General features: G+C 47.6%; 2 protein-coding genes across 4 annotated transcripts in view; both read left to right on the top strand.

Moving 5' to 3' along the window:
* On the top strand, positions 1-11,560 carry LRRC23 (leucine rich repeat containing 23). Of its 2 annotated transcripts, none has more exons than XM_035141132.2 (8): positions 1-119; positions 1,875-2,009; positions 3,655-3,767; positions 3,955-4,208; positions 4,316-4,446; positions 5,678-5,814; positions 8,505-8,772; positions 11,241-11,560. In XM_035141132.2, exons 2-8 carry the CDS (start codon positions 1,884-1,886, stop codon positions 11,280-11,282), a joined length of 1,071 nt encoding a protein of 356 aa, XP_034997023.1. In that variant the 5' UTR covers positions 1-119; positions 1,875-1,883; the 3' UTR covers positions 11,283-11,560. The 2 variants fall into 2 exon arrangements, with proteins under 2 accessions (XP_034997023.1, XP_034997025.1); XM_035141134.2 differs by having other exon boundaries at positions 33-108.
* Positions 11,561-11,659: 99 nt separating this feature from the next.
* ENO2 (enolase 2) overlaps positions 11,660-24,769 on the top strand; it is a 36,183-nt gene continuing 23,073 nt past the window's right edge. The window contains exons 1-2 of one of the 2 annotated variants that reach the window (XM_035097063.2): positions 11,660-11,897; positions 21,372-21,473. In XM_035097063.2, coding sequence (XP_034952954.1) covers positions 21,389-21,473 — 85 coding nt within the window. In that variant the 5' untranslated portion in view covers positions 11,660-11,897; positions 21,372-21,388. Of the gene's footprint in view, positions 11,898-21,371; positions 21,474-24,769 lie in introns of those variants that run through there. The other variant, XM_035097064.2, reaches the window with a different exon arrangement.

Genomic DNA, 24,769 nt, shown 5'->3' on the forward strand with positions numbered 1-24,769 from the left:
GCAGAGGCTTCTGGCAACGGCGTCCAGGGCGCGTAGCAACGGAAACAGCTCGCCTGCCTTCTCGCCTCGGCCAAAACTCCAACAGCAGCAGCAGCTCGGAACTTGAGCGTGGGTACTAGGTAGCTGTCGTTGCTCTTCTTTCTTCTCCATCCTGGGTCCTCCTCACACAAAGGGAGAAGAAGGCTTAGCAGGGAAGGATCTTTGCATTGATGGGGAGAGTTACTTTGGGCTGAGGGGTCTGTGGCTTGGCTGGTTTGGGGAGGGGGGGGGGTCGCAGGGTCCGAGGGTCATCATTTGCTCAGGAGGGCAATAGCGAAGGGGGGAAGTTTAGCAGTTACATCTGTGAAATTTCTCCCCCTTTTAAGGGTGAGCAGGTGGCTGACCTCCTCAGCCCACAACTGTTTGCCTTAGCGCTGTTTAAAACATGGCAGGATCGTATCATTGCTGCTTTTTTTGCCCTGCATTTTAGACTTTTGCACCTGGCTCCGCAACCAGGGGGACGGGTTCCATCATTTTTGCAATCCCTGTTGCCCTCTGATATATAGATTGCCACATATATATTTTTTTAGTTTCCCCCAAAATTGTTGGGCAACCTTACTCTGATAGATAGGCTACATTTCTGAGGTGTCTTGTCATTGTGACCAGGCCAGTTAGGGGATCCGGGCCGGATGGGATTAGCTAGACAGCAAGGGTAAAAGAAGAAAAAGACCTCAGGTGGACAGGACTTAAATCAAGGACCAATTGAAATACAGCAGGGGTTACCTGTGTGGTACCCAGGGGTGTTTGGGGTGTTTGGGGGGTAGTACCTCTGGTGGAGGACACGTTGTGCTCCTTCTGGGGTCCTTTGGCCACCTTTGGTCCCCACCCTGCACTCAGTTCTCACCTGTGGCTGCTAGATGCTTGCCAGCGTGTGACATTGGTCACACCCCGGGAACGGCATTGACTGGTCAGCTAAACTAGGTGAGGGTAGCCGATGGGTCTCAAACCCTCGGTGAGTTGGGGACACCCCCTGCATGTGAAGACAGGATCCGGTGAACTGAGTGGACGAGACCAATAGTGGGTTCAAGTACGGTCAAGAATGTGGTCTCGATATGTACTGTAGAGGAAAGTGAGGGGTAGATGGGGCTTGTCCACCAGGGATGGTAGCCCATCTAGGAGAAGGGAAACTCCATTCCTACAACTCCACTGCCTTGTGGTACATCTTCAGGAGAAAAGGGGGGGGGGGAGGCTAAGGAGTAAACCCTACACAAATCTAGAGTCCCTAAGACACTTGAATAGCGCCTTGCATGCCTTTTTCTGGCAACTCCTGGAGCCAAGCCGGTGCCAGATGTATTGCTCTGCTTTCTTTTGGACCCCATCAGCGAGGTCGAGAAGGGGGTCTTGGAGTCTGGGCAGCCCAGGACCTCCATCCCCACTGCCAAGGCTTGTGCCCCAAGGAGGTCACTTTAGTTGCACCCCCAGAAGCTCACTCCACTGTCTCCCAAGACAGATGGATGCCAGCAACAAACTCATGGACAAATATGTGCCTGTTGAGGCCTCACCTATGCTACTGAAATGAGACTTGAAACACACTTTCTGCCATAGCTGATAGTGCTTGGCTGTGGTGTTTGTGTGTGAAGCCCACAAGTGGTTTGCAAATGGGACCATGGACCCCCCAAACGTTGAAAACCCCTGCTTTTCCTAAAATATGCTTCCTACCACTACGAAGGATGTGACGAGATGTTGGTGGTATGGATGGATCTGGGCTGAGATGAATGGATATTTCTTCCACTGGTAGCACACAGGCTAGGCTCGTGTTCCATGGGAATAAGAGGACTCTCTCTCTCTCTAGCCAGTGGCTGGAAAACCACATTTAGTCTGTTTCATTTTACCAGCCCTTGAAAATGTCTGATGAGGAGCCGGACGATGAAGATGATGTCGAAGATGAGCAGGACGATGCTGAAGAGAAAGGTGGAGACGAGGGGGAAGGGGAGGAGGATAAGGAAGCGGCGGAGGAGGAAGAGGAAGAGGTAACAGATTGGTGGTTTCTTTTGTTTTGTTTTTATGTTCAGAAATGCAGGACACAATTCAACCAAAGTTAGGCTCTTTCATGTCAGTGGAAAAGATGAAGGGTGAAATCCTGTATGTGAGCTGATGGCTGAGGAGTGATAGGATTTGGAGGGAGCCTTGCTTGGTCCGTGGGTGTTAAAATAAGGTATTGCCAGCAGAACGGGATGGAGTCCTGGGTGACATCTGAGTGGCAGACAGGAGCAGCACATTTACCCCCATACATGGTACAGCGTTCCACCGGCCCTAGATTTGGCAGAAGAAATTTCTTCCCTGTTGAGAAAGGCAAATACTCCAAGATGGGTCTGTATCTTGTCTGCTGCTGTGGCTGGAAGATTCAAGTACAGTGGTACCTCGGTTTAAGTACACAATTGGTTCCATAAGTCTGTACAGTGGTACCTCTACTTACGAATTTAATGTGTTCCGAACACACATTTGTAAGTCGAAAAAAATTGTAAGTTGAATCCCATAGGAATGCATTGGGAGAAAAAATTCATAAGTCGAAGCAACCCTATCTAAAAATTCGTAAGTAGAAAAAATCCTATCTAAACCGCATCCAAGATGGCGGACGGAGCTCCATTTGTAAGTAGAAAAATTTGTAAGTAATTTGTAAGTAGAGGTACCACTGTACTTAACCTGAAGCATACTTAACCTGAAGCGAACTTTCCCATTGAAAGTAATGGAAAGTGGATTAATCCATTCCAGACGGGTCCGCGGAGTACTCAACCTGAAGTGTACTTAACCTGAAGCATGGGTGTAATTGGTTCCGGAAGTCCGTACTTTACCTGAAGTGTACTTAACCTGAAGCGAACTTTCCCATTGAAAGTAATGGAAAGTGGATTAATCTGTTCCAGATGGGTCCGTGGAGTACTTAAACCGAAAGTACTCAAACCGAAACGTACTTAAACCGAGGTATGACTGAACAATCAAAGAAACATTTCAGCATAGTGTAGCATACTATAGCATCAAAATAGTAATTTTTTTTGTTTGCAGAATGTTTCTTCCCTTTCAAAATGAGATCAAGAGCAAATGCTGATGATGAGATGCGAGTCTGTTTGCCTCAAATTAGACCTCGTATAAATGAGATTACCCGCCAAAAGCAAGCTCACACCTCTCATTGAGTTTGTATGCATAGTTAAAATGCATATGCAAGAGCCTCATTGGTTATTATATTTCAGGAACGGTTCATGTTCTTATGTAGCGTAGCTGCATTGTTTCATATTTTCTGGATGCCCCCTGGCCATCTCTGTAAAGGATCATGGACCCTGATTTTATCTAAGGTTGCCAGACTGCAACTTGGATTGCAACTGCCATTTAAATTTGCCACTAAACTGGGGGGCAGAGCAGCAATGTCTTTGATCACCTCTGACCCCATTCCAGTCTTTGGTGTGGCCCCCTAACCTGCCTTCCGTAGTGAACAGAATTCCAGGTGTAACACAGGTGAGAAGGCATAATAGTGTGTGTAAAATTTGTGGGGTTGAGGGATAAGTTGCCATTGCCTGATCTCCTGGTTCAGAGGCAAATTTAAAGATTCAGCAGAAGACTTTGCCACCTGACAACTTTAATTTTATCTGATGTCTTTTTTTCTTGCTGTGCTTTCCCCCCCAGCACCCAGTCTCAAACCCTCTCACCGAGGAACACATGAAGGAAGGCCTTTCGATGTTATGTAAAATTGGCAATGGCCTGGCTCATGCATTTGTGAAATTAGAGGTCAAAGAAAAGTGAGTGCACAGGGCATGACTAACCTGCCCCCCCTCCATTTCTCCTCCCTTCCAATGGGTGCAGCTGCCCGGAAACGGGATAATTTCCTTATCCAAGCTTCCTGGAAAAATTGAGCAGTTTGGGACAAGCACACTGGAAAGCTAGCACTGGTAAATAACATTGCTTTCTGCCCTCATCCTCTGGTAGGGAACTGACAGACATCATCCTCATTCAAGGCTTCATCCACTTACGTTATGTAGACCTGTCCGAAAACCTGCTCAAAGACCTGTCCCCATTGTCAGGACTCACGCATCTGCTGTGGCTGAAAGTGGATGGCAATCGGCTAACTAGCGCCGGCCTGGATGAGCTGATCTACCTGCAGCATGCCAGCTTTGCCAGCAATCACATCAAGGACACCAATGGTATTGGCCACCCACGGCTGGTCAGCCTCAACCTGAAAAGTAGGTGTGCAACACTCAAGAGAGTCCCTCTAGCCCTAGACGACAAAACTCATACTCTGTAATCTCCTGGATCCCTTTCGTCACAGTCTAATTCTTCCATCACGCAGGTAATGAGATCGAGGCAGTAACAGGACTGGATCCAGACAAGGTGTCAAATCTGCAGACAATCGAATTACGGGGGAACGGCCTAAAGTCTACAGCTGGATTCTGCCTACCCAAGCTCAAAACTCTGTACCTGGTAAGAGAACTTACTGGTGATGGCTTCATTAACTACAAACCAGGCCCGGCTCGTCGTAGCCCCCCGGTGGCGCAGTGCACCATGGCGCGGGGCTGGTAAGCTGGGCACCGGCCCGGGAAGGAGGGCGCCACACGGCTTTGCCGCGCGGAAGCCAATTGCGCCCTGCAAGGGCGGGGCGGGCGACGGAGCGATCTCCACCCCTCAGCACCAGGGCGTGCGATCTGCTCAAGACGGCCCTGCTACAAACCCCAAATGCCTGAGCAACACACGTGTTTTCAGTATCACCAACCTCAGGGCTACTCAGGCTTCATGTGGCCTGTTAATTGTATGCATACAGTTAATGTCATGCGTAGTTATGCTGTGATTCACGCTGCAACAGAGCAACAGAGTTTTGTAGTATAGATATGCCCTCAAAACTATTGGATTTTGACAGGTTACTTAGTTATAAGGTCCGCTTACCCTTACTGGGCATATGGATGTATTCTGGATCAATACTATGTCTAAGGACGTGGGTGGCACTGTGGTCTAAACCAGGCATAGGCAAACTCGGCCCTCCAGATGTTTTGGGACTACAACTCCCATCATCCCTAGCTAACAGGACCAGTGGTCAGGTATGATGGGAACTGTAGTCTCAAAACATCTGGAGGGCCGAGTTTGCCTATGCCTGGAAACCACTGAGCCTCTTGGGCTTGCCTATCAGAAGGTTGGTGGTTCGAATCCCCACGACGGGGTGAGCTCCCGTTGCTCTGTCCCAGCTCCTGCCAACTTAGCAGTTCAAAAGCACGCCAGTGCCAGTAGATAAGCAGATAAATAGGTACCGCTGTGGCGGGAAAGTAAACAGGGTTTCCATGCTCTCTGGTTTCCGTCATGGTGTTCCATTGCACTAGAACAGGAATCCCCAAACTTCGGCCCTCCAGATGTTTTGGACTACAATTCCCATCTTCCCTGACCACTGGTCCTGTTAGCTAGGGATCATGGGAGTTGTAGGCCAAAACACCTGGAGGGTCACAGTTTGGGGATGCCTGCACTAGAAGCAGTTTAGTCATGCTAGCCACACATGACCTGGAAAGCTGTCAGTGGCCAAATGCCGGCTCCCTCGGCCTGAAAGCGAGATGAGTACCGCAACCTCAGAGTCGCCTTTGCCTGGACCTAACTGTCCAGAGCTCCTTTACCTTACTTTTACCTTTTGCTATGTCTTATTTCTCTTACACTGCAACATCTTCCCCCCTAGGCCCAGAATGCCATTACTGTAATAGAGGACCTGGAGGACCTGGGGCAGCTCACAACCTTGCATCTGCGCGACAATCAGATTGAAACACTGGATGGCTTTTCAGCATGCTTGAGGTCTCTCCAATATCTCAACCTACGGTGAGTTGTTTCCCGTAGTACAGAATTTCCACCAGGGCCTCTTAAAAGTAGAGGGGAAATGGCACAGGAGGTAGGGAGTAGTACCTGAGCCAAGTCTACGATTTATACTGGTTCTTAGCTCCTTGAAGTATTTGTTGTAAATCAGGGGTGGTTAACCTGTGGCCTATAACTGCCACCATCTCTGACCATTGGCCATGCCAATGAGACTGATGGGAATTGGAGCCAAACAACTTCTGGGAAGGGTCACCCCTGCTGTACAGTGTTGTTAGTGAGGTGTTGAACCATATTTGACCACCAAATCTGAGCAGGAGTGGTTGAAATGAGAAAATAAGAATTTTGTGAAAGTAGATAGCTGTAGCTAGCAATCCTGGGCACGAGCAGTCTATCTGAACAGTGAGAACTTGGAATTTCAACATCAGCATCCTTAAAGCATAGGTAGGAATCTGGATCTTGCTGGTGGGCCACTGATGGGGTGCTTTGAAGTCCCAACAATCTCAGGACTTTGAAGTAGGGCTTGTGCAGAGCATTGTGTGGTGCTTTGAAGCAGCGCCAATCAGCTGATTGGAAGCACTTCAAAGTGCTGAGCAGTGCTTTTTGCAAACCCCTGGATTGGCTGGCTGCTCACCACCTGTCTTGCTCTCACTGCCAATCATACCTGCCAAGTTGCTGTCAGAGAAATAAGGGACCGGGCCGGAAATAGCAGACCAGAAGTAGCGCTGCCGCCATTTTGGAACTGGGCGGAGCATGCTCAGAAGTGACTTTTGATGCTGCTTTGCCCGGTTCCAAAATGGCCGCCGCGCCAGAGGTCGCACTGCAGCCATTTTGAAACTGGGCAGAGCAGCATCAAAAGTCGCTTCTGAGCATGCTCCGCCCAGTTCCAAAATGGCCGCCACGCCAGAATAAACTGGGGAAAAACAAAAAAATCTGTTTTTTCAGCTAGGAACAGCTGGAAAAACGGGGATTTCCCGGGGAAAACAGGAGACTTGGCAGCTATGCTGCCAATCAGCTGACTGACAGTGACAGCAAGCCTCCCTTTCCAATGCTCAACTGAGAGTGCACTTCAAGGCTCTCAGCTATGCACTGGCAGCATCAATGCACAAGGACAAATAATGTTAGGTGTGGAGGAAATTGCCTCATGTGCCAAATTGGGCCCGTAGGCTGGGCATTATCATTATCATTCTATTTATTCCCCTTTGCCACTCTGGGCAGCTTCCAACACATATAAAAACATGATAAGACCTCAAACATTAAAAGCTTCTGGATACAGGTCTGCCTTCAGGTGTCTTCCAAAAGTTGTGTAGTTTTTCTTCTCTGATGGGAGGGCGTTCCACAGGGAGGGTGCCACTACCGAGAAGGCCCTCTGCCTGGTTTCCTGTAACCTCACTTCTTGCAGTGAGCAGGAGCAGAGCGTATCTAAATAGTGCCCAGGTCGGGTACGCAGGGCACGCCCTTGAAGGGGCAGGGCACAAAAGGAGCCCGCTGTGGCTCCGGCACAGGGGCGCACTTGTGTGCCCCAGTTCAGGGGAGTGGGGGGCAGCAGTGCCGGCCACACTCCTCTTTCCACCAGAGCTACCAGCTGGCTGCGAGGAAACAGAAGATTGACCTTGAGAAGGGGGAGCTGTGGCTGGGGCGTGCCAGGCAGGCGCAGGACACACAGAAGGTGATATTCACCCTCCATGCTCTCCAGCCCCTGCCACAAGCAGGGCGCAAGGGGGGGTCTCTGGAAGGGGCGTTTGGCTCATGCCCCACAGGTTGTGTGCCCAGGGCCATGGCCCCCATGCCCCCCCCCACTACACCACTGGCAGTGAAGGAACTGCCAGAAGACCCTCAGAGCTGGACCTCAGTGTCTGGGCTGAACAATGGGGGTGGAGATGCTCCTTCAGGTATAGGGGGCTGGGGCCATTTAGGGCTTTAAATATCAACACCAACACTTTGAATTGTGCTCAGAGACATACTGGAAGCCAGTATAGATATATATATTTTTAAGATCATTTTCATTAAATTTTCCAAATAAACAAACCCCCCAAAAAACCACATTTTTTAAAAAAAATTACATTTCATCTTATATTCGCCCATCTCAGTTCATTTTGCTCTGCCGAGCTGTGACTTCCCTCCCTCCCATATTTCGGTTTTGTTCCCCACACTTTTCTCGCAATTCCTTTTTGCCCATCTAGTTAAAACCAATTCGTAGGATTTATTTCAGTCCTGCAAGTGTCTTTAAACTTCTACAGTTCTTCTCCATATAGTCAATGAATTTACTCCAATCCTTTTGGAACTTTGTCTCTCCCTGGTTTTGGATCCCGCAGGTCAACTTTGCTAACTCTGCATAGTCAATCATTTTCGTCTGCCACTCCTCAATCGTCGGTGTCTCTTGTAATTTCCATTTTTGGACTGTAGATCTTTTAGGAGCAGTGTTACATGGTCCCAGTTGTCATATAGTGGCCTGCCTATCCATGCTTCAAAGGCTCCTGCCATTCTCGGCTCGCTCTGGTGCCATTTCTATGTATGTCTATGTATGTACAGCACAGGAAGACTGCCTTGTGCATAGAAGGTACCGGGACTTAACTATGGCACTGGCTGTTAAGGGGAAACTCTGGCACCTGAGAGCCAAACCGGCGTGCAGAGGGAGCATTTTAAACAGGAGGGACCTGGAAGTTCCCACACCTGCTAACCTCTTCCTTCTCCTGCAGGGGGAATGGGATTGTGCAGCTCCAAGAAGTGTCGAAGCTGCTGGTGCTGCCCATGTTACGAGCCCTGGTCTTGCTAGACAATCCTTGCTCGGAGGAGGGGGACTACCGAGTGGAAGTGTTGGTGATGCTTCCACGCCTTGAGCGCCTCGATAAGGATTTCTTTGATGAGGATGAAAAGACGGATGCCGAGGAGCTACGACAGAGGCGCCGGGAAGAAGAGCTGGAATTAGAGAGAGAGAAAGAGAGAGAGAAGGAGCTGGAGCTGGAAGTGAGACTCAAAGGGGGGTGGCAGGAGGGGCAACTAATGCTCAAATTGTGTCGGGAGCCACAGAGAACCATACTCTCCTCCCTTTTTTGTGACACAGCCTCTCCCCTGCTGTTTTTTTAAAGCGATAAAATTTAGCTATGTATAATGGAGGGGGTGGAAAGGAGTGTGTGGATTTCATTTATTTGTTTCTCCCCATAATTTGAGCACGGGGGCAGGAGTGGTACGGATATTGTGGATTCCCGCTTAAGAAGGGAAAAGCCTGAAATCAGGAATCTGGTCCCTTTCAGCCTTTGATCACTCCCCGCGTTGTCGCTATCTCTGAGTGGGATCCAATCGCAAGCATGCTAGTTGCTCTGTTAAAAGCTGACCTGGAGGTCTTGCGCAACAAAAAAACCCGTTATATTGGGGAAAGGGGTTGGAAATGAAACAAGAAGTCTTAATGGCATTTTTCAAATCTATGGTGTGGCTGTGGCCACCGTTAGACTACTGCACACTGTTGTGGTCCTCACATCTCCAAATGGATATCTCAGAGCTGGGAAAGGTGCACAAAACGGCAGCCGTTGACACCCATACCATTCAAAGTGCTTGGTGCAAACCGCAAGTCATAGCCTTCCTGCCCTGGTTTTTGAGCTCCCAGGGGCATCTAGCTGGCCACTGTTGGAATCAGAATGCCATAAGCCGATCTTCTGGGCAAAATATCTTGAGATGTTTCCGGTGGCAAGTGAACATTATTAGGAGGATGAAAGCTTAACATGGAAAGTAAAGATGCTGTGATTATGTGTTTAGCCTCTCATAGGCCTGGGTGCCCACCGTTAGCATGCTAACCTCGTTGGGCAGCTGTTCTTAACTCTCCAGCTGTCAGAATTTCGAGTGAATGAGAGAATGAATGAAGCAATTTTTTTCACATCAGTATTTCTCAATGGGGGGCACCCCCCAAAGACCTATGAAGATCTCAGTTAGGGGTGCATGAGTGGTTCCCAAAAATATGTGCAATATAAGTGCAACACATTCAAAGTCATGAAATCTCAATCCATTTGAAAATTCAAATAAAATAATTAGGGAAGCCATGTTCAAAGGAGGGCATGGGGTTTTTACGTTAGCTAAAAGGCAGTTATCGGGTGTGTTTAAGGTTGAGAAACATTGCTTTCAATAATTTCACAGCATGTGACCATGGTGCCTGTCGCAGACAAAATAACAGGCTGCCTGCCAGAACAGGACACTGAACCAGCATAGACTGGGAGCAACAGTGTCTGTTGGCGGGCATGGGTGGGGAAGACTTGAAGCAGGAACTCAAGAAGCCGGTTTCCTTCTTTCTAAGGAATGCTTCCAGATGGGTGCTTTATTGTAGGACTGGTACTCCTCGTGCATTCAAGTGTTTGCAGAATCCACACAACATAATTAGCGTTGAAATACCAGCCCGTTTCCCCCCCTCCCCCAATTTGATCTGGATCCGCCCTTTCTGGAGAAAATCCAATAAATTAAAAATAACTCCTGCCAATTGCCCATTTCCAACCCCTTTGTAGTATTGTAGCTATGGGGGAGGTGGGGCAGCCAGGTTTTTCACCCCAGGTGAAACCCCCAAAGGGGAGCCATTGAGGCTCCCAGCCTGTGTGTGTGTGTGTCTGTGTGGGCAAATGCACACAGGGGGGTGTCTTTGACCTGGGTGAAATAAAGCCTACTTTCACCCCTACTCTTTGCAATACTGAGCTCTAGTCTGGAAGCAAGCTGTAAATGTCAGCATGTGCTTTTAGTTGTGTGATTTTATGGCTAATCCAAAAACGAATAAAGCCATACCTGCAGAAGTTGTGTGTGTGTGTGTGTGTGTGTGTGTGTGCGTGTGTGTATAAAACTGATCACCACCATTTATTAGTTATAAAGCTTCTAATATGCACTAGATGCTATAAAGACAGACAGACAGACAGAAAGAAGCACAAGGCTAGCACAGTTGGTAGAGCATAAGACTCTTAATGTCAGGATTGTGGGTTTGAGTCCCACACTGGCCAAAAGATTTCTGCATTGCAGGGGGCTGGTTTTGATGAAACCCCCCCCCCGTCCTTTCCAACTCTACAATTCTATGAACAGCTGACTGCTAACAAAAGAGATTTAAGCAAAAGGCAGTTGGAGGGAAAGGAGAAATTTTGCGCTAAAGTTTAGACTTGATGCTCTAGTAGTGCATAATCATCCAGTGAGTTTTACACGAGCCGCATCAGAATTGCTGGCCGCTGCGCATTCCCATCCATTTCAACAGAGTCAGCACAGAAGACCCTCTCTGTGGGTTATGCACTTCTTCTGATCTTAGTATCTGGGCTCTCAAGAAGCGGGTGGGACTAGCCCTCTCCTTGTGTGTCTTGCGGGTGTCCTGTATGCCAAATCAGCCCGCCTGCCACCTGAAAGACCCTCCATCCGGAAACAAGCTAATTTCCCTCTCTTCTTCCTATCCACTCCGCCCCCTCCCCTTTTTCTTCCAGGAAACGGATGACCTCGTTCAGGAGGAGGATGTGCCGGAATGACACAAGAGTGCCAGGCCCCAGACAGGGCGTTTGCCCAGAGCTGCTTTTTCGGAGCTCAGCTGCCGGCTGGTTCGCGGAGTGGAACAGGAGCTGCTGCGTGCCTTGCAAAGCCTCCTTCGTGCGCTGTGCAGCGCCGACCCAAGGAGTGCTGCTTCCCTGGCGCGTAGTAACAGAAAGGTGCCGAGACTAGACTGAGGAGCGTCTCTGTGCTTTGAATGGGATGTGATTTGATGCATGTGACTGTGGATTAAAAAAGGAGGGCAGGAAAAGAAGTCTGATGGAGCCGGGCTGAGTGTGTTGTTTTTGGCATCCCATCCCTGCAGCACCGCCGCCCCCTCCCTCCTCCTCCCTCCCCCCCTCTCTCCATCCCCTACGTGCTGTTTGCAAAGCTCCCTTGAAATCCTGACTCATCCCAGCTCTGGGTCACATGCTCCCGCCCAGGCCCTATCAGGGGCGGCTCCATCCCACTGTTGCTGCTTTTGCTGCTGTTCTTCCTGCCACTGGCTCAGAGGACAGAGCTGCTCCCCTTCGCATCCTGTATCTTTTCCTCTCGCCACCCATCTCTGCTTCGTGTGCTGCTGCCTTGGCCAGCCTTCCTGCTTCTGCCTTAGGAAGGTAAGTGGCTTCTCCCTCTCCTCCTCCTCCTGCAAGGCGAAACCCCTATCCCTCCACATCTCAAAATACTTTCTCAGACCCTCCAAGTGTCCCTATTTTTCAGGGACAGTTCTGGATTTACAGAAGCTGTCCCGCTTTCTGATTTGACCCTGCCTTTCCTTAGGACGTCCCTATTTTCATCAGAAAAATGTTGGAGGGTCTGCTCTCTATCCCACCACCACCCCATCCTCCAGCCTTCGCTCATGGGCTTTTGAGACTCTTCTTGCCCCTGCCAGTGCCCTCTTGGTGGGTTGCTGTGCTGGAGGCATCGGAGGGGGAGAGTGCTACTATTAAGCCTGCCTCTGCTGGGATGGCAAGGGAGTCTGGCAAGCACAGGACTTTGCCACCCCAGGGATCAAGCTGTGCTTCTTTCTCCCCCCCTCCCTCCATCACCATCACCCAATAATTCTATAGTTGTGTGGCAAGGTTGCAGCCATGCCAACCAGAGCCAAAAGTCGTCATAAGGTGGATTTCTGGGCTCCAGTTAATACGGAAGGGGAAGCGATGGGAACCAGAGAAGCGAAGCCCTCACTGCACCATCTCACGGCAGCTTGCATATTCTTGGTACCAATTGCTGCCTCTGGGTTCCCAGTTCTGCCTCTCCCGCCCCAACCCTTATCCCTGCTTATCTGGCCCTGACCTCCTTAGAGGAGAGTGCTCTTGTCTCTCTGTCCCCCCCCCCACTTCTAGCTTGGAAAATAGTTATGGAAGGAGGGGGGCAGGAAAGAGAGAGACACACACACACACACACACACACACACACACACACACGGAAGGATGAGTAGGGATGAAAGTGGAGGGGGGCGGACAGCCTGCAAAAGTCATTCCTATTCTGAACCCAAGGACCCTTCGGAAAGGACTGGGGGGGAAACAGATCAGGCACACAGCCAATGGCTTTGTCTAATCTCTGTCCGAACCGGAATGAATCAAAAGGCAAAGCCAGCAAAAGCACAGATGAGCCACCGGGAATTTATTTGGGCTGGATTGCTGACAGTTTGGGCTCTGCTGCAGAAATATTGATGCACAGAGAGTCCTCAGTACATCTGTGCACACAAACACATGCCCGAGTGGGGAGAAGTTCCTCTTGACACCAGGGGGGGGGCAAGTACGTTTCCATGGTCCTGGGTCTTTGCACCCCACTGAGAGTGCTTGTGGCATCTGAACAGACTGGGCAAGCCGTCTTGGAGTGCAGAGCAGCTGTTGGAGCAGCTGACGGCGGGAAATACCGACCCAGAAGGTGCTGCAGAATATGGTGGGAGGGGAATAGAGACCTGCGTAGGTGCCGGAGAATCCCTGCCTTGTTGGCTTAAATTCCCAGGCACCAGAGGCTTTTCCTGGCATGGTTATCTGCATTTTTTGCAGCTTTGGGCAGTGCAGAGGACACTAAACCCTTAGCAGTGCTATGCCTTGCACCTTTTCCCTTCTTCTCTTTCTTGCGCTGTATCAGGCTCCATCTCTTCTCTCCCCCGCCACCTACTGTGGTGTTTGCGGCCTTCTCCATTCTGCCCCCCCCCCAATTCATAGCTTGCCCTTTGCGTCACACACAATGCAGGTGGAGGGGTGTTCATAAATCTCCTCCTCCTGGCACAACATCAGGTCAACGTGCTGTTGCCATTCTTCTAAAGATTCTTCTTTCCAGGTTGTAGCTGTTGCTGGCAAAAGAGCTTAGCAACAACGAATAAGGCAGGAAGCGAGTAAGGAAACAAGTCAACTGATCCTAGAAAGGAGTCCTTGCTTGGTGTGTGTGCGTGCGCAGGGGGGGTTAAGGGTGGCAGGATTCTTCTGCACCTCCTCTATCACATGTTCTCAAGGCATTTGTGCATTAAACCATGCACAGTGGCATCTCTGCAAGCTAACAAGTAGACACAACTCAAATGCTAAAATATTCCAAAACCAGTGGGCAAACCGCTTGCTCTCCTGAGGACTTCGTCTCTTCCCTTGGGGCCAATAGCCTAAAGAAGATGACAGATGCAAAAATGGTCTGAAGACCCCTGTCGTCACAGTGGTATTGCTGATGCTAAGCAAGTCTGGAAGGGGGTCTGCCTCAGAATTACACAGCACTCGATGAGATCCTTCGAGGAAGAGCCCAAGTGGGTATATTAAGCAAGCACAATAATTTTGGGCAGCAAAAAGGGCACCTCCCTGAGTTCACCTGTGCCGTTGCTCAAGCACCAATCCTGTACCTAAGCACACCAATCACAACAGATGACATGGAGGTGGTAAGAACCTCAGTACATGGGAGGACTTACCTGGGAGTAAGTCACATTGAAATGAATTGGCCTTCTCTGTATAGTGCTGCACTGTACTGTACACATGGCAAATGTTTGCTGCCGGAGTTCTCTGGCAGGGAGAGTGAGATGTAAAAGTGGTAAGTAAACAATAACAAATAAACCTCCCACAGGAAAATGCCTTCACATGACCCAATCTTATTTTGTTTTAAATTATGCTTGCGGGATGTGCATCATCTTTTTATTTTATTTTTAATAAACAGGGCCAAAAGCCTAGGTAAGTGTGTATAAAATTGCAGCCTTAAGTGGCTAACCCATAGGGGAATTATGCTGTATAGTGGAGAAGTCCACAAATTGGATGTAGCTTAATAACACTATCCAATGTCCCCTCCTCCTATTAAAATTACACAAGCCAGGACGGGACAGAGAGTGTCTTTTGTCACCTGTGATGTTACGCATCCTACTTATTCCATGAATGCAGCAAAAGGCAGGATGTGGGAGTGGACACAGAATCCAGCTTCCACCGCTTTTAAGATAGCAACTTTCTAGCCCTTATGAAGGGCTGTTTGAAAGTACAGTATAGTGGGGAAAGCTTTGGTGAATTTCAGGAGCCAAGATTGTTGCGAAATAAGATGTCTATTTGTCAGGGGCCAAGGCTTCAGTGCCTTAGCTCCTCGCCCTTTCTAGTGATTAGCAAAACCAGGACAATATGTACCAAATAATAAACATTGCAGAATAGTGTATTTTTGCCAAATAAGAAATGCTGCAGTTTGCTCCATCTGCAGAATTTATGCAATTCACAGAATCCAGTTTTTTTATTTGCACTGAATTTGGATTATCTGGCTGCATAATTCTAAGATTATTTTAGCACAGAATACATACATGCTCTTCAGTCATTCCCATGGCAGATGCACAAGCATTTCAGATGAATTCTTAGTGGTGATGGAGGTGCTGGTCTTTCACCAGCAACCTCCATTGCCGTCTGAATGCTGGATTCCTCACAACACAGGCACAATCCGGGACGACATCTGTATCACACCTTTGCAACCAAAGAGGATCTCTCGCAACTTGCTCCAGCAAATCTGTACTCACAGCCTATTGTACATGCAGTCGATTTCAGATAGGGCGACCACTTGCAAATCCCCAAAAGGAGGGAATGCATTACCAAGGACAAACATGTGCATATGCTAATGTGTATAAAGGAAAATTTAGAAATAATTTACTATAATTTAAATAAAAATACGGTAAAATGTACCTCTACCCTGTGGAGGAAACTGATAAAGTGCCCTGTGTCCATTCAGGTACTAACTACTGATGGGCAGCTTCAGGCCCCCTGTTCTTCCTTCTTATGGTTATCAGAGAATCATAGAGATGGAAGAAACTGCCAAGGGTCATCTAGTCCAACCCGCTGCAATGTGGGAATAGGTTCTTTATTTTTAAACTGGGCTTGGACAAGGCAGCCCTTCAAACAGAGGATGCCTTCAACTAGAGGCCATCCTAATTCCAAAGAGTGGTTATAATAAGAGAGGGGTCAGCAAACTCTCTCAGCAGGGGGCCGGTTCACTGTCCCTCAGACCTTGTGGGGGACTATATTTGGGGGCGGGGATGAACAAATTCCTATGCCCCACAAATAACCCAGAGATGCATTTTAAATAAAAGCACACATTCTACTCATGTAAAAACACACTTGATTCCCAGACCATCCGCGGGCCGGATTTAGAAGGCGATTGGGCCGGATCTGGCCCCCGGGCCTTAGTTTGCCTACCCATGTAATAAGGGATTGTGCTGTGGGTATTCATTATTTTTATGAGCCGCTTTGGAAACCAATCTTTGCTGCAAAGCAGGGTATAAAGGTAATAAATGGGTGTGCACGACATAAATCAGTGTTGAAGGATGTGCTGCCTTGAAAGCACAACTGCAAGTTTGGTTTTTTCCCCCTGATGCCTTGTATCACCCCTAATAGTGCAGAGCAAAGGCAAATTCACCGGCTCTGCTCTGCTTCCGCTATGATCTTGTTGCTTTCAGGCCCAAGACCAGCTTCTTGAATTTCATTTACCTTCCATCTTGGGTGGATGGAACCTGCGGTCTTCTTCCCAAGCCTTCCGGAATAGCACAGATCCATTGGGTATCAGTGATTTCATAGGCTCAAGGTCAGATTACTCAGCTTGCCTCTCCTAGCATGGGAGGACCTGAATCCTATGCTGTTGTTCATGGAGAGAATACACTTCAGACAAACACAGATCCCCGGGGAAATCGGCACGAAGGCAAAAATGTGAACAGGCAACAATCAGGAGAGGATGTGTGGGAACTTCTCTAGTCTCGCCTAAGCGCTTTTGGCACTCCTCAAAAGTCATGTGGTGTTTTTATGACGACTCACCTCAAAAACATCTGCAGCAAAGGCTGACATATGTTACCTCAGTAATCAGACAATAACCCAAAAGGGAAGGTCAGGATTATTTCCCCCCACGTTGCAGCCAGAGGGGGATAAGTGACTTGCGCATCAGTTTGTACCTGAGGTGAGATCTGAGCTGAAGATTTCCAGCCTCGCAGCTCAAAAACTTTGCAACTATTTTGTATGCACGCTATACATTGAAAGCACATTCAAAGGACACACAGCCCTCAAAGGATTCTGGGCCCTGTAGTTTTTTTCTGGGTAGTTGGGAACTGGAGCTCTGTGAGAGGTAAACTACAGGGCCCAGAATTCTTTGAGAGAAAGAATGTGCTTCGAATGTACTTTAAAAGGTATAAATGTTTGCAGAACCTATGTCAGCTCTCTGGCAATGATATTTCACTGTGGGGGAAATGTAATTCCATTGTAAGCTTCTGGTCAGAGGAAACTGGACAGCAGAGATGAGGAAGGAGAATGTTGAGTTTGTCCATGTGGCCTGCTTTTGTGGGAGCACGTTGCCTCCATGAAAGGCACTCGGATCTAGAGCAGAGCTCAGAGCTCAGGCCTCTGGGTTTAACCGCTGTGGGGCCGAACCCTACAGCATAGGCCAGGGCTTGTGCACCCCCCCCCCAAAAAAAATTTCTCAGATGAAAATAGGGACATCCTATTCTACATCAGTAAGCTTCTCCCATATTTTGATATTTCCACACACAGAGACATCATGTACATCTGTCACCTTGAGCCAATTGCAACCTCTCTGCTGAACTTACCTCACAGGATTGTTGTAAAAAAAACAAACTGAGAGAGGGAAGGGATCATGTACAACATCTTTGACAGATAAATTGAATGAAATAAAATGTTAGTGGTTTGCTGCCTTGAGTCCTTGTGTCTGGGAATAATGATAATAATAGAAAGTGTGAGAATGATCAAGAACATACCAAAGAGTAAATCCTATTGAACTCAGTGAGACTTACTTCTGAGTAAAAACACTTAGGATTGCAGTGTAAGGCTGCACCATCTTTAACCAGTTACCTGGGAGTCGGTTCCATTGAATACAGTGGGACTTACTTCTGAGTAGAAAGTGTAAGGCTCCATTTACAATGAAGGAATAAACACTCCATTGCATTTGGAGTGCTGCTGAAGCACTGCAATTAAGGAATTTGAGGTGGACTGGTAACCTTTTCCTTCAAAATCATAGGAAGGGCTTCGTATGCCAGTATAAACAGGACTCTGTTTTTGCACCCACCCACCCACCACTTCTAATTGTTCTCTGAGATGCGGAGGGGAGGGAAAAGGAAAACCAGGACATTCCTGGATCAAATCTGTAATTCCAGGACTGTCCCTGTAAAATTGGGACACTGAGAGTATGGGGCAAGTTGTGTGTCTCTTGAGTTGCCCCTTTTTGTTCACAAGCCCATTTGGACTCCTTGGCCTTCCCTGGGCATGTGGTGCAGTGAGTTCCTTTTCCATCAAGAGGCTTTTCTTTGAGAAAGACATGCTCCTTTTCTGTTAGCTGTGCTGCAGAGTCTCGTGCGCCGTGCTCTGTCAGAAGGAGCTAGGCCTTCATTTGTGCCCTGGTTCGCAGGGACTTAGCATCTCCTTTTAGTGCCCGAGACTCAGCCCTGGAACATACGAACTCAAGGTTCTAAGGAAGCGCAGAATGCATTTCCTCCCAGTACTGAACCAATATAGAGAGAATCCACAAACATCACAAATTGGAGGCAGGTCTTCCAGAACAGAGGGTGCTGGTTTATCTGCTTGACTCGGATGACTCATTTGTATGTCGGCTGCAAGACCAACACGTCTCACCAAAGACACCGTGCAGAATTGCACCACCTACCGTACCTCCAGCATCCTTTTGTTCAGGACAGAGCTGCGTGAAGCAGAATTGTATGCAAATATCTGCATTCAGAATGGCTCGGTTCACATGAAATGCTAAACCAGGCCTTTGGCAGATTAATATTCTACAGCCCTTTAAATGTGTCTGTGGGAAGGGGAGATTATTGTCTTTGCCTTCATTTTAATTGTTTTTATCCTGTGTTTTATTCTGTGAACCACACTGAGATCTTACGATGAAGGGTGGTATATAAATCAAATAAATAATAATGATAGTGATATTGATAATGATGATGATGATGGTACATGAGTGTGTGGATACTCAGAGGAAAATTCATAAATCGCTTCACTCCTCCGCGCTTCCTGTTGCTACACTGCCTGGAGCCAAGCCATGGTTTGGTTTAGTGTTACATTTGAGTTCAGACTTCAGATAAACCAGGGATGTCCAACCAGCAGATCGCAATCTACTGGTAGATCCCTGGCTGATCCTGGTAGATCACGTGATCCTTATCGTGTACAAAAAGCTAAAAAAAACCTTTATGCAATCCTCCCTCCAAAAAAGCTCAACAACTCTGGGCACTTCACTCCTAAAAAAAAGTTCAACAACTCTTGGCAATCCACCCACCCCATGCATGCTCCTCCTCATTCCAAGGACAATGGGTAGATCACTGCCAGTTTTTTTTTATATATACTGGGAATAGATCACAGTCTCTGGGGAGTTGGACATGCCTGAGATAAACCATCAAGTGTATCCAAGATTTGTTCTTGGTTTACCTCTCATGGCTTGTCTGGAAGAAACAAGCTGTGAGCTGAGTTCCTATTTGTCATGGATAGGTTGGATGCAGAGGAGTGGTGAGAGGAACCAGCCGGGAAACCCCTGAGGGAACCCTCAGGGGAAGAAGGCTCACAGCCAGGGGGTTGGTGGTGGGACAACGAAAAGCAGTCGGAGGGAGAAGAGGGGGCAGACCAGCTTCCTCACAGCGAGAAGTGAAGCTACAGGGAACCAGGAAGAGGGACTTCTTGGCAGTGGCGCCCTCCCTGTGGAACGCCCTTCCATCAGATGTCAAGGAGATGAGTAACCCTAAACTATATGGTAAAAAGGAAAAGGACCCCTGGATGGTTAAGTCAAGGGTGACTATGGGGTTGTGGTGCTCAGCTCGCTTTCAGGCCGAGGGAGTTGGCGTTTGTACATAGACAGCTTTCTGGGTCACGTGGCCAGCAGGACTAAACCACTTCTGGCGCAACAGGAAGTCAGAGCAACTGAAGTCAGAGCACACGGAAATGCAGTTTACCTTCCCGCCACAGTGGTACCTATTTACCTACTTGCACTAGGATGCTTTTGAACTGCTAGGTTGGCAGGCGCCACGACAGAGCAATGGGAGCTCAGCCTGTTGTGCAGATTCGAACCACCAGCCTTCCGGTTGGCAAGCCCAAGAGGCTCAGTGGTTTGGACCATAGCGCTATCTATGTCCCAAAACTATACAGTGGTACCTCTACTTACAAATAACTCTACGTACGAATTTTTTTACTTACGAATGGAGCTCAGTCCGCCATCTTGGATGCGGTTTAGATAGGATTTTTTCTACTTACGAGTTTTTAGATAGGGTTGCTTCGACTTACGATTTTTTTCTCCCAATGCATTCCTATGGGATTTGACTTACAAATTTTTCGACTTACAAATGTGTGTTCGGAACGCATTAAATTCGTAAGTAGAGGTACCACTGTATAACCCTTAGAAGACATCTGAAGGCAGTCCTGTATAGGGAAGCTTTTTAATATTTAATGTTTTATTATATTTTTATATACAGGAAGCCACCCAGAGTGGCTGGGGCAACCCAGTCTGATGGGCTGGGTACAAATAATTAAATGTTTAAAGTGACCTTTGTTAAGAAACCAGAAGCCTTTCTTTTAGGAATAATTTAACCTGAAATACCTAAAGATCAGAAAACGTAATTGTAAGGGGGGAGGCTTATAGGGAACAGCCCCCCATCAGGTCGAGTTCCTCTCAGAGCAGTAGGTCCAGTTACAGGAGTCAGGAAGCAGAGAAATGAGACAAGGCTCTAGCAGCGTCAAAGAGCCTCAACACTGAGTAGAGAGGGAGGCAGCTGGGGAGGAAAGGACGGGAGAGCAGTCAGAAGGATGGCCCTTCCCCCTGACGCCTGAATTGAGGCGCACGGCACCCCGTAGGACAAGGGGGAGGCGCTTTGGAGTTCCCAAGCTGTTATGTTGGGCGCGAAACAGAAAGAAGCCGTTGCGAGGTTCTGACTCAGACTAAGCAGACATGTTTTCCAGAGACTTTGCACTGTAAATAAAATGCACAATAAAAAACACCTTAAAGACAAGCAGGTGTGGAGCGTCGTTACTCAAGAGCAGCCGCAAGAACCTCTGACAGTTATTTATGTATGCAACCATGGCAACTCGAACGGTGTTTGCCCAAAAGTGGAAATTGGCCCCAAATGAAAAAGACTGGCAACAAAAGGTACTGGAGTATGCAGAAATGGCGAACCGAACCATATTGGAAGATTAAGAAATCAAGAAGAGAGGATTTTTAAACAAGTGGGGATCATTTATTGAATATTTAAAGAACTATTGTAAGGACTGACTTAAACACGCGCAGATGGTAAAGTTAAACTTTTGAGTATAAGAGATTAATAATAATTAGGCTTTAATGCTGGAGAGGCAGAAAAAAGAAGAGATAACTGAAATAACTGCAGAAAGGGGGGAAAGGAAGTTGATAACAATATTAAATGTATAAAGAAGATTTGATATGTATTGTAAAATTTGAAAATTAATTTATCATTATCATTATTAAGCATGCTGTTCTCTCTCTAAACCCTCTTGAAGCTTATCATGCCGTTCATTCCATACTGAGGCCATGTGGCCCTTTGACGCAACTGGAGGTGGTGTAAGAGATCATGGAACAGCAAGGGCATTGGAACCAAAATCCAGGTCCCATTTTTCTCTCTGTTTTTTCTCCTCCAGGAAAGACCAGCTCCACCATGTCTATTGAGAAGATTCACGCTCGGGAGATCCTGGACTCTCGTGGGAATCCAACCGTGGAGGTGGATTTGTACACAGCTAAAGGTATGTATTGGTGGAGGGGCAGCAAAACTGCAGGAGGCAGCAGCTGGCATCTCAGCCGCAGTCCAGGGCATCGTGCTGCTAACGGATTAGCTCAGTCCCAAGGCAGTGAGCCGGAAAGGGCAGGAGGCGCCAAGCGGAGATGGCCTGAGGCTGGAGTTGTGCCTCTCCCTCCGTCCCTCTCCCTAGCAAAGTCACCACCGAGCAAAAGCATCTAATTTTAGCCATGCTCTGTGATGCATTCCCACTTTTAGAGCAGGAGATGGTTGGGAAAGGCAGAGAAATGAGACATAGTCAGATTCCCGCTGCTCTGGCTTTCTTTTAAGGGAACTGCAGTGCATGGGTTTTGTCCCCCAGTCTCACACGCACACACAGGCCTCAGGGTAGAGGTGTTGAGTATTTAGCCCATGAAGAACAGCTACCAGCCCTGTTTCCATTGCTGCAGCACTTGCCGTGTCAGAGAGACCATCAAATAAAAACGCTTTAATTGGCATAAATACGTACCGGTACTTAACTGCAAACAGTGAGGCCAGGGCCGGCTGTAGGTAGACCCCCAGTGGCGCGGTGCGGAAACCATGCTGCGCCCTGCGAGGGCAGGGGCGCCGGAGCGATCTCCGCCCCTTAGCACCAGGGCGCGCGACCTGCTCGAGACTGCCCTGAGTGAGGCACACCAGATCATAGAATCATAGAGTTGGAAGAGACCACAAGGGCCATCCAGTCCAACCCCCTGCCAAGCAGGAAACACCATCAAAGCGTTCCTGACAGATGGCTGTCAAGCCTCTGCTTAAAGACCTCCAAAGAAGGAGACTCCACCACACTCCTTGGCAGCAAATTCCATCTGAGATGTCAGCTCAGATTCTCGGGAGTAAAATCTGTGCCTGGGAAGGCAGAATCAAGGGGGCAGGCAATTTCCTCATTGGTCTGAGGACAGCTTTTGCTATTCACTCCACCACCCTTATCCATCAGGCTTGACCCAGAGGGGTGAGGTGGTAGAAGCCAAGCTGTTCCCCTGCCCATGCATGAGGTCTAGCAGAAATTGCTGCCCTGAAGCTGCTACTTGCATTTCAGGGAAGCGTCCGTTGGTGCCAGTGTAGGCTTCCACTGTAATGCAAACAGCAGCCTCGGAGAGAAATGGTTAAATGTTGCCACCCCACCCACACAGTCCCTTTGCCTTCCCCAAGTTTTCAATTTACGTAACAAAAAACTAACACACTCTTGGTGTTCATATATAGCTGAAACTCGGAAAATTAGAATATTGCCGAAAAGTGCATTGATTTCAGTAATGCAAGTTATTATTTTTAATTTTCCTTTTAATTTTTACAAATGCTTTCTTTTTGAAATTCCACAGTAATAAAACAAATAGTTACAATAATACAAAAATAAACATCGCTATGACATCTCATGAATTACATTCCATTTATAATTGACCCGCCTAACGACCAATAATTACAATGACAACAAATAAAGGCTTGACATATCTTGCTTTGCATGTCACACATCTATCTCATAGATTGGTTTCACCTTTTAAGTTGCATTACTGAAATAAATGCCTTTATTGACAATATTCTAATTTTCCGAGTTTCACCTATAATTATTGCTGGGTCTAGTTTCCTGCAAGGGGGATAGCCTTGCTACAGTGAAATAGCTGTTTGCAGCTAACTGTGAAAATAATGAAATGGTGGGTACCATACTCTTCAATATTTCTCTGATGAAAATAGGGACGCCGTCTTCTTCTTCTTCTTCTTCTTCTTCTTCTTCTTCTTCTTCTTCTTCTTCTTCTTCTTCTTCTTCTTCTTCTTCTTCTTCTTCTTCTTTCCCCGTCCACTTTGGATAGCTTCCAACATATATAAAAACATAATAAAACATTAAACATTAAAAAAAGTTTCTCTATACAGGGCTGCCTTCAGATGTCTTCTAAAGGTTGTATAGTCTCCTTGGCTTGGGGGGTTGAAGAACTCCATACCCTCCACTGAAAATAGGGACATCCTATGGGAAAGCAGGACATTCTGGGATCAAATCAGAAACTGGGATGGCTTCTGTAAATCTGGAACTGTCCCTGGAAAACAGAGACACTTGGAGGGCCTGTGTTTCATGTTACTTAGTCAAGGCATCCATTAGATGCCTTAGACACTATTGCAATCACTAGACGCAATAGCAATGTGTGTGCTCTCAGGGAGGAGAATTGCATTTCTCCAGGTGCAAAATCTCTGTTTTAATTTGGAATATAGCTCAGCTGCTACAGCACGAGATTTTTAATCTCAGGTTGGTTGGGTTGAGCCCCACATTGGGGAAAATATTCCTGCATTGCAGAGTGGTCCCTTCAAATTCTATGATTCTGTGGATATTATATCCTGCTTTATAGCATCAAGAGCAGGCATAGGCAAACTCAGCCCTCCAGATGTTTTGGGACTACAACTCCCATCATACCTAGCTAACAGGACCGGTGGTCAAGGATGATGATGGGAGTTGTAGTCCTAAAAATATCTGGAGGGCCGAGTTTGCCTATGCCTGATCAAGAGGCTCGCTAAAGCTGTGTTATGCACCATTCCTTTAAAGCACATTCAAAGCACATACTTTCTCTCTAATAATTATGGGTTTGCTATGGCTTGCTGGGAACTGTAACTGTGAGGGATAAACTACAGGGACCAGAACCCTTTGCAGGAAAGGATGTGCTGTGAAAGTGCTTCAAAAGTATTGCATGTACACAGATTCTGATAGGATCTTGCATCATCCCGCTCTGATCTTCGACTTACCTGCGCACAAGGTGGATAGAGACCATTGCTGGAACGGCCTCACAGCTGGCAACAGATCTCATCACACATACACAGCCGACAAGGATTTCAACAATTATGCGGAGAGGTTTAGGCCAGGCCAAAGCCAGAAACCTTTTAGTTAGTTAGTGGGCCTAAATTAGGGTTTCCATATTACAGAAAGTGAAAATCCGGGCATGAAATTTGTTGAGCAAAATCTCCAAGAGAGAGAGAGAGAGAGGTTTTTGAACACTTCCAATGTGGGTTGCGTGCCAAGACCCCCAGAAAATTCCCCACAATAACTCAGATAGACACATTATTTTAGGTTTTGTTTTTTGGCATAATTTTGGCCACAACTTTATTCAAAATTACAAATTAATTTGAGTGTTGGCCTTAGGCTTTGGTTAACCTTCTGCCCCACGGTGGAACAGGACCAGCTCTGACTTCCTACGGTAGGAAAGTCAAGTAAACACCCCATGGTGGAGGAAATAGCTGAGACCAGGCCAACTCCCCACCAGAAATGTTCCCCAAGGCTCGTGCTCTGTATTG

Source organism: Zootoca vivipara, chromosome 16 (genome assembly GCF_963506605.1).
Source record: "Zootoca vivipara chromosome 16, rZooViv1.1, whole genome shotgun sequence".
Classification (NCBI taxonomy): domain Eukaryota; kingdom Metazoa; phylum Chordata; class Lepidosauria; order Squamata; family Lacertidae; genus Zootoca; species Zootoca vivipara.

Coding starts and splice junctions, on each gene's coding strand:
- LRRC23 (XM_035141132.2), top strand. CDS start 1,884: ATGTCTGATGAGGAGCCGGACGATGAAGATGATGTCGAAGATGAGCAG. Junction 2,010..3,654: donor CGGAGGAGGAAGAGGAAGAG/GTAACAGATTGG, acceptor TTTCCCCCCCAG/CACCCAGTCTCAAACCCTCT. Junction 4,209..4,315: donor GGTCAGCCTCAACCTGAAAA/GTAGGTGTGCAA, acceptor TCCATCACGCAG/GTAATGAGATCGAGGCAGTA.